At 40.5% G+C, this 16540-nt stretch overlaps 1 protein-coding gene across 2 annotated transcripts in view; it reads left to right on the top strand.

The window, feature by feature from the left end:
* The window catches only part of PTPRB (protein tyrosine phosphatase receptor type B), a 158927-nt gene that overhangs the window by 82313 nt on the left and 60074 nt on the right, over positions 1-16540 (top strand). For both annotated transcript variants that reach the window (XM_040409891.1, XM_040409898.1), the window contains 10 exons: positions 1078-1344; positions 2082-2342; positions 9481-9747; positions 11969-12232; positions 12764-13027; positions 13116-13379; positions 14059-14331; positions 14419-14688; positions 15396-15659; positions 16225-16488. In XM_040409891.1, coding sequence (XP_040265825.1) covers positions 1078-1344; positions 2082-2342; positions 9481-9747; positions 11969-12232; positions 12764-13027; positions 13116-13379; positions 14059-14331; positions 14419-14688; positions 15396-15659; positions 16225-16488 — 2658 coding nt within the window. The remainder of the gene's footprint in view (positions 1-1077; positions 1345-2081; positions 2343-9480; positions 9748-11968; positions 12233-12763; positions 13028-13115; positions 13380-14058; positions 14332-14418; positions 14689-15395; positions 15660-16224; positions 16489-16540) is intronic.

Here is a 16540-nt window from a genome sequence, read left to right as displayed (position 1 = left end):
TGACTTATACAACTTTACTGACTTATACATCTCATTACGTTGCACTTAATTTGAAGATTATTAAGAAGCAGCAGAGGTGTACCATGAAGTGCCATATCTAAAAGATCTGACGTCTCATCTTTTGTTGTTTGCTGCAACAGGATTCTGACAGCATTCGTCTGAATTTGAGAGTCCCTACTGGCCAGATGTAGAAGACTCAGAAGTACAACTGCTCAAAGAGAACCTGTTGGCATGATCAATCCCATAATGATTAAAATACCTGTCTTGTGAAAATTGTTTTAGTGGTTTCTAAGAAAAAAAAGATGAACTTTAATAATTTATGCAAATGAGGGCTTCACTGCAGCAAGGAGCGGAGGCAGCACTGGAAAGCTGAGGTGCTGAGGTGCACCTGGGGCTAGGCCTTGGCCCTCGGTGCACTGAGGCCCTTGTTTGCATAAAGAATGAAAGTCTGCAGCTGTTTTTCACCAAGATAGGTATCATTTTGATCAGCAAATCAACCGTATCGAACAGTGTTCCTGGTTTAGTATGGTTGATCCTGCTGCTCTTTAATGCATTACCATGTAATACACTGAAATCAAATAGCTAAGAAGAGAAAATAAAAATGCACCAGAAAAGTTTGTTAATATTCCTGACTACACTTTACAGACTAGATCAGGACCTTACCAGTTTCTACCAAATAATCCCAAAAAACCTCCTTGTGAAGTCCTTGTAGACTATGATATGGATAGATTCTTCACTAATTCTTGACCAACAACTCTTGGCTTCGGCTAAAGGGGAGAGTGTGATTTCTGTACAGGGTGAATATGCCCCAAAAGTGGAAAATTAGGAAAGAATTGTTCCATTATGGATGTTGCAACTATGTAACCTTTTATGGTCAGGGTCAAAAACTATATAGTGATTGTAAATTTGCAAATGTGTTTTGTGTTTGTTGAGGGGTATTATTGTGTATGATGGTGTAATTAGATTTTGGATGAAGACTGATGACAACCTGTGTATAGTGCCACAGAATATGTTACCACTTTAGAAGCAACAGGAATGAAGAAAGATTAAAGAACATGTTATATTTTTAATTTCCAGTTCCAGAAAGAGTTACAGACCTGAAAGCCACTAGCAATGGAGTCAAATCTCTCAGAGTAAGCTGGTTGCCACCTGCTGGTGACTGGGATAAATATCATCTTGTTCTCTACAACCAGTCAACTGTTTTGCGGAATACTACTATGGAGGCGCACTACAGAGAGTTCATCATTGAAGATATGGGACTTATACCTGGAAGACAGTATGATGTTGCCGTGGTCGTGGGGAGTGGCGGTTTGAGAAATGCTGCTTACTGCAAAGGCAGAACAGGTCAGCCCTTACATGTTGTCACTAATACTTGATGCTGTTATTCTTAAAGGGGTTGTGCAATCTCCCCATTTGGCCGGATGAGTAAAGGGAATCTTACTTACCTGGCTGGCTCCCTGCTCCTTCTGTGATGCTATCAGGCCTGTGATGCTCCACAGGCTCCCTCACTGTAAACATCCGGTTTGACCTGTCTGCAGCCAATTACTGGCTGAGGCGGTGACCGGATCCTTTTTCGTCAATGTGACCATTTGTCATGACGTAAGGAGATGTCAAACCGGATGTTTACATTGTGGGAGTCCAGTAGAGCAGAAGGAGAAGGAACGGGGAGCCAGCCAGGTAATTAAGATTCCCTTTACAGGTCCTACCAAGTGGGGGACCAACCCCCACATTCTTGCACAACCCTTTTAAGGTACAGACACATGGCCAGATTTCCTGATGCAGTTTTGGAAGCCAAAACCAGGAGTGAATTAGGAGTGTCCTTAATATTTTCTCCCCTTTTTGATCCACTCCAAAGCAATCCATAGCAAAATGGTTGCTTGAAAATGTTTTTGTGGATTTTGACTGTCCTATTGAGGTCAATGGCGTAAATAGAAATATGAATGCACATCATGGGCAATTGTAAATTATAAAATCCGCAGCATTTCGCTAACTTACCTTAACATAAAAACAACAGATAAAATGAGTTTGACTTACATCTGTTTGTATCTGCTAATATTGAATCCTTTTGTCTTGTGATGCAGCTCCACAAGCCGTCCAGCAGCTCCGGATTAAACATACCAATGAATCTTCATTCAGCATCACATGGGTGACTCCTTTCGCAGAATGGGACAGTTATGTGGTCTCACTTGCAGACAGGGATCTTATACTCATAAACAAAGTTCTTGCTAAAGAAGCCAAAGAGTTTACTTTTACTGACCTGGTACCTGGAAGAAAATATACAGCCAAAGTTACAAGTATCAGTGGCGATCTTAACACCTGGGCTTCTGTAGAAGGAAGAACAGGTAAGACCAGTATCTCTATAAAACATATGATGTCCTTGTTCGGAAATGCATTCAACTTTGTGATTATGTCTAGTAATTGATAAATTATTTCTATTGTTCAAACACATTCATACCACAACTAGTTTTCCTGTAGGGATGCAAAACTTTTTGGTACTACTGCCTTAGCAGTCAATGAAAAAACCCTGGTCCTCCTCCTTGCTCTATATTCATAAAATATATTTATGGAAATACATACACGTGTGATAAAAACACATTTCAGTATTGTGTGACATAGTAAGTGGAATGGTCTGGGAAAACAGGTACTTTCCTCCCAGCGTGTGCTGCTGGGCTGATTTGCAGCCAGGTGGGGTCAAATACCGAACTGGATTTTAATTGCTGGTGTCTATAACCACGGTAGCCGGCAGTTGGACCCACGAGGTGGCAGTCGCCACAAATCTACACTACAAACTCGTAATAGGGAGAGACTTTCCAGGCTTCCCGGCCCTATGGCCGGTTGTGAGGTACCCGAGGCTCGTCGACAAGCCATCTTGGAGGAAGTGCAGCTAATGCTGCAACTAGACGTTAATGAGTCTAAAAGTGAGTGGGCCAGTCCTATAGTTTTAATACCCAAACCAGACGGGACGTTACTGTTCTGTAACGATTTTCGTAAACTAAACGAGATTTCCAAATTCGATGCGTATCCCATGCCCCGGGTGGATGAGCTTATCGAGAGGTTAGGACAAGCCCGGTATTTTTCTGTTTTGGACCTCACCAAATGGTACTGGCAGGTACCCTTTAAGGAGGCTGCCAAAGAGAAAACTGCTTTCATCACACCGGAGGGGCTGTACCAATATAAGGTGTTACCCTTTGGTCTGCATGGTGCCCCTGCAACTTTTCAACGACTTATGGACGTTGTACTTCGTCCACATCGTCGGTACGCTTCAGCTTACCTGGACGATATTGTCATCCACAGTACCGAATGGGAAAGTCACCTACCCAAAGTGCAGGCCATAGTGGACTCCCTTCGGAAGGCTGGACTAACTGCTAACGCAAAAAAATGTGCGATAGGGTTAGAGGAGACTAAATACCTTGGGTATGTCATTGGGCGCGGAGTCTTTAAACCCCAAGTTAACAAAATAGAGGCAATACGGAATTGGCCCCGACCTGTCACTACTAAGCAAGTAAAGTCGTTCTTGGGAATGGTGGGCTATTATATGAGGTTTGTCCCCCACTTTGCTATGGTGGCCGCGCCATTGACAGTGATCTTGAAGGAACGCAGGTCGGTGATGGTTCGCTGGGATGATCAGGCGGAAGGGGCTTTCTTCACTTTGAAGTCGGCCCTGTGCGGGTCCCCAGTTTAGGTGATGCCCGACTTCAAAAAGGAATTTATATTACAGACCGATGCCTCCGAAGTAGGCCTCGGTGCTGTACTGTCTCAGGAAATCAACGGGGAGAAGTATCCCATTGTCTTCCTCAGCCGTAAGCTCACCCTAGCCGAGACCAGGTACAGTATAGTGGAGAGAGAGTGCCTGGCTATCAAGTGGGCACTCGAGTCTCTCCATTATTATTTGTTGGGGAGAAAATTCCAGGCCAAACACAGGAATGCCCGGGTCACCAGATGGTTCCTTTACCTACAGAACTTTAAATTTACAGTGGAACACAGGGCAGGCCTGATGCCCGGTCCCGAATACATTGTCTGGCGAGTGTTCACCCCCTCAGGGTTGAACAAAGGAGGGGGGTATGTGACACAGTGAAGGGAATGGCCTAGGAATACAAGTACTTTCCTCCAAGCATGTGCTGCTGGGCTAATTTGCAGCCAGGTGGGGTCAAATACCGGACTGGATTTTAATTGCCGGTCTGGGTTATTGGCAGCACCTGGCTGTCCTTAAATAGGCAGCTGGGCTCAGCAGCAGGATCTCTGTGTTAGGATCTGAGGCTTGGTGCCAGGTTGGAGGGCTGAGAACCATGTGCCGAGGAAACAGGCCCCCTGAAGCCTGCCGGGGACTGCTGGAGGCAGAACTGACTTTAAGTTGACTTATATGAACTTTTCAATTTGTGTGAATTATCACCAAGATGTACAGTCGTGGCCAAAAGTCTTGAGAATTACATAAATATTGGAAATTGGAAAAGTTGCTGCTTAAGTTTTTATAATAGCAATTTGCATATACTCCAGAATGTTATGAAGAGTGATCAGATGAATTGCATAGTCCTTCTTTGCCATGAAAATTAACTTAATCACAAAAAAACCTTTCCACTGCATTTCAATGCTGTCATTAAAGGACCTGCTGAGATCATTTCAGTAATCGTCTTGTTAACTCAGGTGAGAATGTTGACGAGCACAATGCTGGAGATCATTATGTCAGGCTGATTGGGTTAAAATGGCAGACTTGACATGTTAAAAGGAGGGTGATGCTTGAAATCATTGTTCTTCCATTGTTAACCATGGTGACCTGCAAAGAAACGCGTGCAGCCATCATTGCGTTGCATAAAAATGGCTTCACAGGCAAGGATATTGTGGCTACTTGCACCTCAATCAACAATTTATAGGATCATCAAGAACTTCAAGGAAAGAGGTTCAATTCTTGTTAAGAAGCCTTCAGGGCGTCCAAGAAAGTCCAGCAAGCGCCAGGATCGTCTCCTAAAGAGGATTCAGCTGTGGGATCGGAGTGCCACCAGTGCAGAGCTTGCTCAGGAATGGCAGCAGGCAGGTGTGAGCGCATCTGCACGCACAGTGAGGCGAAGACTTTTGGAAGATGGCCTGGTGTCAAGAAGGGCAGCAAAGAAGCCACTTCTCTCCAAAAAAAACATCAGGGACAGATTGATCTTCTGCAGAAAGTATGGTGAATGGACTGCTGAGGACTGGGGCAAAGTCATATTCTCCGATGAAGCCTCTTTCCGATTGTTTGGGGCATCTGGAAAAAGGCTTGTCCGGAGAAGAAAAGGTGAGCGCTACCATCAGTCCTGACGCCAACAGTAAAGCATCCTGAGACCATTCATGTGTGGGGTTGCTTCTCATCCAAGGGAGTGGGCTCACTCACAATTTTGCCCAAAAACACAGACATGAATAAAGAATGGTACCAAAACACCCTCCAACAGCAACTTCTTCCAACAATAGTTTGGTGAAGAACAATGCATTTTCCAGCACGATGGAGCACCGTGCCATAAGGCAAAAGTGATAACTAAGTGGCTCGGGGACCAAAACGTTGACATTTTGGGTCCGTGGCCTGGAAACTCGCCAGATCTTAATCCCATTGAGAACTTGTGGTCAATCCTCAAGAGGTGGGTGGACAAACAAAAACCCACTAATTCTGACAAACTCGAAGAAGTGATTATGAAAGAATAGGAATTGGCCCAGAAGTTGATTGAGAGCATGCCCAGTCGAATTGCAGAGGTCCTGAAAAAGAAGGGCCAACACTGCAAATACTGACTCTTTGCATAAATATTATGTAATTGTCGATAAAAGCCTTTGAAACGTATGAAGTGCGTGTAATTATATTTCACTACATCACAGAAACAACTGAAGCAAAGATCTAAAAGCAGTTTAGCAGCAAACTTTGTGAAAACTAATATTTGTCACAGTACTTTCCATTGTGTGAGAAGTAAACACCAAGACTGCAAAGTAACGCATTGTTCTGTGCATTTGCCTCAAGTGTGAATAAACACTGAAGTTTTGCGTTAAGAACTTGTCTTTTGCCTCTGTACTGCGTCCGCTTACCCTATCTACCAGAGCGAAACCCCACAATTGTTATATCCCTAGTAATACTGAGCTACCTCTACTGGAAATATTTGTTCTGGGTTACACAGAGAATTATATTTGCATATCTGATTGATCTTTAAGGGTGCATTCAGACAACCGTAGTTCTGGGTCCGCATCTGTTCTTTAATTTTAGTTTCAATGGGGCTGCAAAAAGTGTGGATAGCACACCGTGTGCTGTCCGAATCCGTAGTTCCGTTCCATGGCCCCCGCAAAAAATATAGAACATGTCCTTTTCTTTATCCGCAATCGTGGACAAGAATAGGCAGTTCTATATAGGGCTGGCCCTGTGTGTTCTGCAAAATGCAGCCTTAGGTTACATTTAGATGACCATAAGTGATTTGCGGTCCTCAAATTGCGGATCCGCAAAACACGGATACCGACTGAATGCACCCTAAAGGCGTTATCCCACAAAAAAGCATTTATCACCTATCCACAGGATAGGTGATAAATATTAGTTTGCGGGTTTGAATGCTGGGAAATCCATGATCCTGAGAATGAGGGGTCCCTAAGTCCCATCTCTGAATGGAGCTGTAGTGCACACGTTGGTCCACATGCTCACTGCCATTGCATTTAGACCAGGGAATCAGAGAACCCTTGTTTTCTAGATCTCTGGGGGTCCCAGTGGTCAGACCCCCTCCACAAACCAATCTCAGGTTCAATATTATATGTAGATACTAATAATAACTAGAGAGGAGAGATTGGTAACATAAAGCTTTATGGTACTGTGTGAGATGTAAAAATTTAAGTTAATCATTACTATACAAACTGACCGGTACAAATATGTAGGGTACTCCCATCTTGAATATTTATGGAATATCCACAGAATATGTCAGAGATGCATGTTAATGGCAGACCTCGGCCCCAGGACCTTCATTGATTGGAAAAACAAGGGGTCCCATGACACCCATTTGCAACCTCACAGTGGCTGATTTTCCCATTTAAGTCTATTAGGGGTGTGGGAAGAGCTGAGCTATGTTTACCTGGCTTTTCTGTAACTCCTGTATACTTTGATGGAGAGGGCTATGCTTCTCTTTAATTTCAAATATGTTATCTACCTAATAATCCTATTAGAAAGATAACATATAGAAATCTCTCTCTCTCTGCCTGAGGAGGTGGTGATGGTGAGTACAATAAAGGAATTCAAGAGGGGCCTGGATGTGTTTCTAGAGCGTAATAATATTACAGGCTATAGCTACTAGAGAGGGGTCGTTGATCCAGGGAGTTATTCTGATTGCATGATTGGAGTCGGGAAGGAATTTTTTATTCCCCTAAAGTGGAGAAAATTGGCTTCTACCTCACAGGGTTTTTTGCCTTCCTCTGGATCAACTTGCAGGATAACAGGCCGAACTGGATGGACAAATGTCTTTTTTCGGCCTTATGTACTATGTTACTATGTTACTATGTTACTAAATGTGGTTAACCTACTAGTGGGACACACTGTTTAAATCATGACTGACACAAGTGATGAATGGATTATGTCCAAATCTCGACATATCGCCACTAGCAAGTTTCAACACATCTACGTAAAATTATCAAAAAAAGAAAAAAAGGAAGGGTGGGAAGGAAAACTCTGGGGACTTGGCTCAAGAGTAGCAGGAAGGAAAAGGCTGATAACATTAATTCGTCCTTCTACACTCCCTCATTATTGTAAGACCAAATAGGACGCTGGGTAATCCTGTGCATAGTAGGTTATAAAGTCATGTATAAAGTCATGTACTCTGCTCCAAACACAGAAATGGAGCAACCTAGTGTGCTGTGTTTTACAGACCTCCTAAAGACAGGTTTAAGGAGAACCAAGACAGAACAGTGCTCCTCAATCTAAACAAAGTCAGCATTTTTAAAAGTCGTTGGTGGTCTATTGTTTCAAGGGCAGCAGAAAGGTCAAGGATGGTGAGAAGTGGGCAGTCATTTGTGAGAGCAGTGAATGCAGTGAGCGGATACAAGGCTGAGTGATTTCAAGTACAGAGATAGTAGGTTCTAGGTTACAGGCTGACTTTCATAGTAGCTTAGAGAAAATGAGGGCTTGGAAATTTGGTTACCAGTTTAATGATTCTTGGTAAAGATGTTAGGTAAGTTTAGGTGGGACAAGTAATTGACAGTGGCCCAAATTAGTTGCAAGGGACAGGGTGAAAGCTGTCAACTGGAAGGGACTAGGCAATTTTAAAAATGTTATTCTGTCAAAAACAGAAAGGAATGAATTGGGATGTATTAAGAATTGTGAAGGAATAAGTGGTGGAAACATCTAATTAAACCTATGAAAATGTGTGGCCATCTTAAGCCATGGGATTAATTCATGTTCACAAGGTACTACAAAGTTAAATGTTCAGATTGAAGTTTGAGAAATTAGCAGATGAGTTGGATTACAGCATTCTGCATTATAAAAGGTGTATGGCAGACATATGTAAATCCTGGTCGAGGGAAGTTTCTGTGGATGCTGTAGTGTTTTGTTGACATAGATGGTAAAGTGTTTGTGAGTTGAATCAGGTCTATAGACCTTAAAAGGGTATTCCAGTTGTTTCAAGTTATCCTCTATCCACAGGATAGAGGATAACTATTATATTGGTGGGGGTCCTACTGCTGGGACCCCTACTGATCGGGAGAACGAAGGTCCCATACCCCCTGCAGCCCCCCCCCCCCCCCCCCCCCCCCGAAATGAACAAAGTGGCCGGTCACACATGCATGCAGCCGCTCCACTAATTTCTAGGGGAATTCTGGAGATAGCCGAGCGTTCTATTTGGCTATCTGCAACCAGCAACCCCTTTAAATCTCTAGTAACAATGATGGTTTTCCTGAAAGAGAAAGGAGAAAAAGATTAAATATTAAGATCAGAAATGGTGGTCAAACAGTGATGTTTTCTATAAAGGACTGTTAGATGAATATGAGATCAATAGTGTGACCCTTTTTGTGAGCGGGAATCAGACCACTCAAAGAGAACAAAGAAAGAGGATAAGGATGTAAGATTAGAGGAAAAAAGAGACCATTAATAGATGTTAAAATCACAGGATAATAGAGGGCATATCAAAAGCTAAAATGTATTAAAGCCTAGCAGGAAAATGTTCCAGGATTTGATGTGCTGGACTAGGGAGTCTGATAGAAAAGTATAATGCACTGGGGCCAGATAAGCTCCATTTTCAGTAGACATGGACTATTTCACATTACAGTATTTTAATGCGCTACTCCTGCTCCATATACATAAATCGATGTATAAGGATATAACTGTATAAGAAATGTTGAAGATGCATAGTGACTGGAAATGTAGTATGTATTTTGTGTATGTAATAATGTATTATACTGAAATGGAGAATTCCCTACAACAAAAAACAATTACAACTTTTTTTCATTTTCTACTATATATCTTATATATTGTGATCTTATATTAATCTTATCTTGTCTCCATCAAAGTTCCTTTCCAGGTCACTAATTTAAATTTAGCCAATCAAGAAAAAACAACCAGTCTATATGCAGAGTGGACAAGAGGTCGGGGAGACGTGGACTCCTTCCAAGTTCTCCTAATACATGAAAATATTGTCATAAAGAATGAGAGCGTGTCTAGTGACACCAATAAATATCAGTTCCACTCCTTAAAGCCTGGAGGACTCTACTCAGTGGTGGTGACAACTCTCAGTGGAGGCATTGCATCTAGACAATCTCTGGCTGAAGGCAGGACAGGTAGGATGAAACCTCCTGTACATACTAGATATACAATATTTGTCTCATCAGTTTTTGGCTGTTTTCACAACCCTTTGGCAGAATACAGACTGCTATATAAAGAACCATATAACTTGATATTTTCAGACTTTTTAAAGGAGGGAATTTCCCTCCTTTTAAAAGGACCTGCCGAAGCCCATGGTCCCCATTTGTAATAATGTCCCCCATAGCGTCCCCCGCAGTAATAATGTCTCCCATAGTGGCCCCCAGCATTAGAGTGCAGGTCTTTCGGCAAGTCCTTTTTAATCAAGAGAGGAGTGAATGCCGCTGCGCCTGCAAGTGGATGAGTTTTTATTTTTCTGCTAAAGCAAAACATCAACTTTGGGCCACTTTGGGGGACATTACTAATTCTTAGGGCCACTATAGGAGACATTATAACTGTTGTAGGCCACTATGGGAGAAATTAATAATGCTGGGGGCCACTATGGGAGACATTATTACTGCGGAGGCCACTATGGAGGACATTATTACAAATGGGGGCCACTATGTGGAACATTATTAATGATGGGGGCCATTATGGGGGACATTATGTGTACTGAGGGCACTGCTGGGGTTGGGATCTTTATAAAAAAAAGCCAATGAAATTCATCAGTTTTTATTATAAAAATGATGCAAAACAACCATTCAAAATGGACAGGCGGACAGAAAATGGATGCAAAAAATGGTTAAAAAATGGCCATGAAAAACTGAGTGTGTCTGTTTTTAATGGACGTTTTTGTCATGTGCATGTAGCCTTAGGTAGAAAAAATAAAGGGGAGGTAGCCCTGTGCATGTGCACAGCTCTTTCCATTGGCTTTTATGGGACTCATGGAATCAGCTTAACCCATGGGATGGAATCAAAGAACACTGCAGATTGGAGAGGATCCTACAGGTAGAACCTGTGGTCAATAAATGTCTAAGAAGTTGATACAATAATTGTATTTCTATGTAAGCAATCCTTTAATAAGTTATACCGAATACCTCCAGTCTACAAGTTTAGGCAAGATGCTAGATCAAAAGGATATTACATGAAACTGCAAATACCAATTAAGGAGAACGGATAGATTAAGAAAACATACCCAAGAAAAATGACAAATTGTACTGAAGATCTTTGGGGAAGAGAGAGGATACAGATTAACTGAAAAGGCTATGTACAGGAAATTAGAGTCAAGACAAGAACGAATGTTTAATTACACAAGATCAGCAAATTTGTAAGGTTGATACTCATGTGAACTTAATCAAGCAGCTTCCTTCCTTAAGTGATTATGTCCTGTACTTAAAGAATATAGCGAAATACTTTTGAACAATGGCCTGTACATCAGAATGCATCATACTCAGACGAGAAGTGATAACAGGCAGTTCTACCCACAAGCATTGTTATATAATGTTCCACATTTTGCCAGCAGAGGGCACAAAAGTTTTGCTTTTCATCCTAATTTCAACTGTAACTACTCTATTAACATATGTAATATAGTCTTAGCAATCCCTGATATTTACCTTCAGTCCAGTAATATATATGGTTCACAACTCAAGAAACTCTTGAAATATTTAAGCTAAGACATCCTTTACCACGATGAGCAAATAGGATAAGAAAATACAGTCAATGGAGCAAAACTGTAAACAAAATGTGCTCCCTATGCAAGGTCATATAACAATGAACATAAAGCTTTCATTTCAAATGGCAAATGGTGGCAAATTAAAGTGTAACTGCCATTCTATTTTTATGTTTGTAATGTACTGTATAGGGGCAGTGATACTGACCATTTTTGTAATATACATTAATTACTGAAATAACTCTGAAGTGGCCCATTTTGAGCCTTAGAAATGCTCCTCTGTCTTATGTTTACATAACTGTGAAGACTTGCTAACACTGACTGTCATGTTAACAGAAGACAGAGGAGCGTTGTTAAGGCTCAAAATGGGACACTTTAGAGCTAATTTTCTAAGAGAAATGTACACTATCAGTAATTAAAGTATATTACAAAAATGGTCAGTATCACTGCCCCTATACATTACAAACATAAAAATAGAATAGCAGTTACACTTTAACTCATTGTTTTAAAAAATGATAGGCGTATTCTGTGTACGGATTTATGGAAGTACCGTCATGACGAACAAACTCACATTCCACTTTCTAGCATCACTGTTATTTATTATTGCTAGCCAAAGCAATAAATGTTTGTTTTGTCAAATTATATTACAGTGCCAGCCAGTGTAAGTGGAATTACAGTCAGTAACAATGGTCAGAGTGACTACCTGCGCATATCTTGGCTACAGGCCACTGGAGATGTGGATACATATGTAGTAACCTTATCCCATAATAGTAATATCCTTCCACCACTCACCCTATCCAAATCCATCCATGAATGTTCCTTCAGTGGTTTAACACCTGGAAGACTATATAATGTGACCGTAACAACACGGAGTGGAAAATTCGAGAACTATTCCTTCAGCCAAGAGTGGACAGGTACAATACAATCTATCTATCTACTATCTATTATATACAGTATTATGTATCATCTATCAGTTGTCTAATATCTATCTATCTACTATCTATCATCTATTATATATTGTTTTTCTATCATCTTTCTATTATATATTATCGATTTGATATCTAACTACTATCTATCTATCTAATATCTACTACCTATCATCTATTATATATTTTCTATCTATCTGTCTATCGATCTCATATCTATAGATCTATCTATCTATCTAATATCTACCTAGCTATCGATCTATCTGGAATACAGTATATAAATATGTCAGGACTTCTGTAATACTTTCATATAGATAAAACATATAAAACAACTATCAAAGACGTTTATCTTTTTTCAGGACAGTGCTCATTATAGAAATATATCTACTCCCTACAAATCTATAGCTATCTATAGATAAACCCAAAGTTACAAATACATGTTAGGCTTATGAAATCACTGTTCATTTAGCATTATTGATATTTTGTGAACATGTTAACCATTAGCCTTTCATTTTCCAGTTCCCTCTGCCGTTCAGGGGCTAACAGTGAGCAATGCTGGAAGAAGTGACTATCTCAAAGTGTCCTGGCTTCATGCTCTTGGAGACTTTGACAAATATAAAGTGACCATTAAAAACAACAATAACTTCATTAACACTACAGCAGTTAACAAGTCTCAGAATGAATGTGTATTCTCCAACCTAGTGCCAGGACGACTGTACAGTATAACTGTAAGCACTGAAAGTGGAAAATATGAGACCAGTGCCATGACCAGTGGAAGAACCTGTAAGTATCATAAGGATTTTGTTATATTTTGTTATATTCTCCTTCCATATAAACATTCCATGGCTTATGTGTGTCCATCTTTTATTAGTCCCAGAGGCTGTAAAGCAGCTAACACTTGCAAGAAGAGGCAGTGAGGAGCTCCAGGTTATATGGTCAAGAGCTGATGGAGATGTGGATCGCTATGAGATTCAACTTCTATACAATGACATGAGTGTTCTCCCACTGATTACATTGAGTCACACGGCTTCTGAATACCACTTCACCTCTCTCACTCCTGGTCGCCTATACAAGATAGTTGTTCTGACATTTAGCGGTGATGCACAGAGATCAACCTTTGTAGAGGGGTTAACAGGTAAGAAACTAGTAAGACTTGTGTCATAGTGCCAGTTATATGTAGTGAATCAAATATGGGGCCAAAAGTTGAAGGAGATATCCCATACGAAAGCCTTCCACTAATCAGTCAACTTTGTAAGAAAGAGCTGCACCGCACTGACATAATGGTTGGCTGTCATCATGTATTCCAGTCACCCATTGAAATGAAGGGTGACCATGGAATGTACCATGGCATTGAGTCCTCCAGAGCAGCAGCTACTCACTCCTTTAGCCATCTAACTGATAGAGGCTAGCACAGAGTGAGGAAACTTCCTCAAACTGACTTTACATATTACATAACTGTCTGCAAAATGCTTGTTAAGCCCCCATTAGCTGAACATGCATGTATTTTTAATGGGAGAGAAGAAAAATCTAGACACCTCTATCGTAATCTAACAAGCCAACCCTTTCACCCCCAGGATTTGCAGTTGAGAGTTAGAAGGCCTCTTTCACATTAGATAGTCAGCCGATCTAATGTGTATGACCAGTGTAAGACATCCATGTGCCTTTATCCTATTCTTTACAGTTTCTATAACATTTATGGATAATCTCTTAGAAAATATAATTAATCATTAAAAAGATAACAGATAATGCAAGTTGGCAATCATATATATAGACATAGAATGTTAAACTCTGGTGTCCTGTTTGTTCTTCATTAGTTCCCAGCGCTGCTAAGAACATCTACATTTCACCGAATGGAATGACAAAGAGTCTCATTGTGAAGTGGACATCTGGTGGAGGAGATGTAGATTCATACATGGTGACAATCTTCCGTCAGAACAACCAGATAGAATCTCAGACCATATCCAAGAACATCTATGAACATTATGAACATACCTTCAACAACCTGGTTCCAGGCGAACTGTACAAGGTTGTAGTACAGACAAACAGTGGAAGTTTAAGCAAAAACATGACATCCTTTGGACGAACAAGTATGACTTTGCTTCTAGATAGTCTTAATTGTTACAACTGTATATAATGTGTGAAGATACTTAAACTAATGGTTGATTGCCTTTCAGTGCCTTCAATGGTTCCAAAGTTGTGGGCAGATAATGAATACAACAGTCATCTACTGGTGGTCAACTGGCAAAGTGCACCAGGCATCGCAGATAGATATGACCTACTTCTTCTTACTAACCAAGGAGTTCTAATAAGTAACAAGTCTGTGCCAGCAACCACAAAATCACACAAGTTTGAAGACCTTGTTCCAGGAAAGAAATACAAAATCCAAGTGTTTACAGTCAGCAGCAGTCTATTCAGTAAAGCCGCACAAACAGAAGGACAAACAGGTAACAGAAAGTGCAAAATCCGTGCACTGAATAATACGAATAACAAAAGATTTAGCTAAAATAATATAAAAAATATGTTGGGAACTTATGGTTTGAATTGAATAAGGAAAGATCTTGAGGCCTTGTGGTTGCAAAAAAAAAAACAGGGATTATCCTGGGAATATATATGAAATAGACCCTAGTGATAAGTGATTTTCTCCACCTTCAATGGTGTTGACTTCTGTTGGACCTTTGGACACATTACTATGTCTGATGCTCTTGCACTCTGGTGGTCCAGCCCAAAAAAATAAAGATTAAGATTTGGGTGTTTTGTGACTAAACTAAAAAAATGAATTATCTTGGCAGTATAAGAAATAGATCCGGTGTTAAGTGATATGCCGTTACTTAATTGGCAGGGATCTGACCACTGGGACCCCAACTAAGCTCAGATTTAATGGGCCACATCTTATTTAGTTGAATGAGGCACACAATGTTTGTGGGAACTGTGGCACAGCACCGTTTAGAATGGGCAGGGGTCTTGGAGATCTGCCATAACAGTATGTGAAGGAACACCCCCTTTAGGATCAGATTATTTGTCAGCATAAGCAAAGAATCATTTTTGGAAACAAATTGTGGAGTCATAAGAGCCAACAAACCTCAAAGCAATGAAATTTATCAAATAAATCCTATATATGCTATATAACATTTTTTTTATCTTAATGTTTTAGTCCCAGCGGCAGTGACAGGCCTAAAGATCACAGGGAACAGCACAGACAGCTTGTCATTCATATGGACACGTGCAGAGGGAGAGTTAGAATCCTATGATATCTTCCTATACAATCCAGACAACACTCTGCATGACCGGAAGCCTGGTGTACAAAGTCTCACCCAGAGCTCATTTCAGGGGCTGCTACCAGGGCGCCTTTATAAAATAGTTATCGTAACTCACAGTGGATCACTGACAAATGAGTCCTCAATCCATGGGAGAACAGGTAATAATGAAATATATCATACTGCTGATGCAACACCATTTTATTCTGCCCTGTATTATAGTAATAATAGGAAACCTATTGCAGGAAATACATCACCTTTAACATCAGTATTTCACATCTTGTGTAGTAGATTGAAGGCTGTGTCAATTGATTTAAAAACTTTTTTATGGTTGAATACATTCAGCACTTGCAGCATAAACCTAGTAATCTATTCAAATTATAATGGAATGGATGATGAAATGAGAATGGGGAAACTGCGTGTCTTCTAGAAACAAGTCAATGAGAATTTGTAACTTATTTGGCATAAAACTAAAGTAATAAGGATTTTAAGAATTCTACTTTATGAACCACTTAGTTTCACGCTGGTTTCTAAATTGTGCCGCTTTCCATTATATTCTATTAAAAGCATGTTATATGCTGCTAAAATAAACAATGTAACAGTGAAACTCTTTTTGACAATGACACAAGTCTAATCATCCTGCCTGTAACTTTCAGTAATGTGAGTAAAACATGAACCATTTTACTGAATATGAATTTTCATTATTGTGGGTGTTTTCTCTTACAGTTCCTGCCCCAGTCACCAATCTGCAAGCATCAAACAGAAATACATCAGACAGTTTGTGGTTTGTCTGGAACCAAGCACTGGGAGATGTGGATACATATGAATTGACACTTTATAACCCAAATGGGACACAAAAAGAACGGTTACAAGCTAATGTCCTTAGTGAACATCATTTCAAAAAGTTGGTTCCGGGACGCCTGTACAAGCTGGTGATAGTGACGCAGAGTGGTGACCTCGTCAATAAAGTGACTGCCGAGGCCAGAACAGGTATTATTCCTTGTTGCTCTAATGTAGTATGTGTAGGCCAGGGCCAGATAAC

Source organism: Bufo bufo, chromosome 1 (assembly GCF_905171765.1).
Source record: "Bufo bufo chromosome 1, aBufBuf1.1, whole genome shotgun sequence".
Taxonomy (NCBI): Eukaryota; Metazoa; Chordata; class Amphibia; order Anura; family Bufonidae; genus Bufo; species Bufo bufo.
The sequence above is the reverse complement of the archived record's forward strand: the minus strand, read 5'-3'. Positions and strand labels throughout refer to the sequence as shown.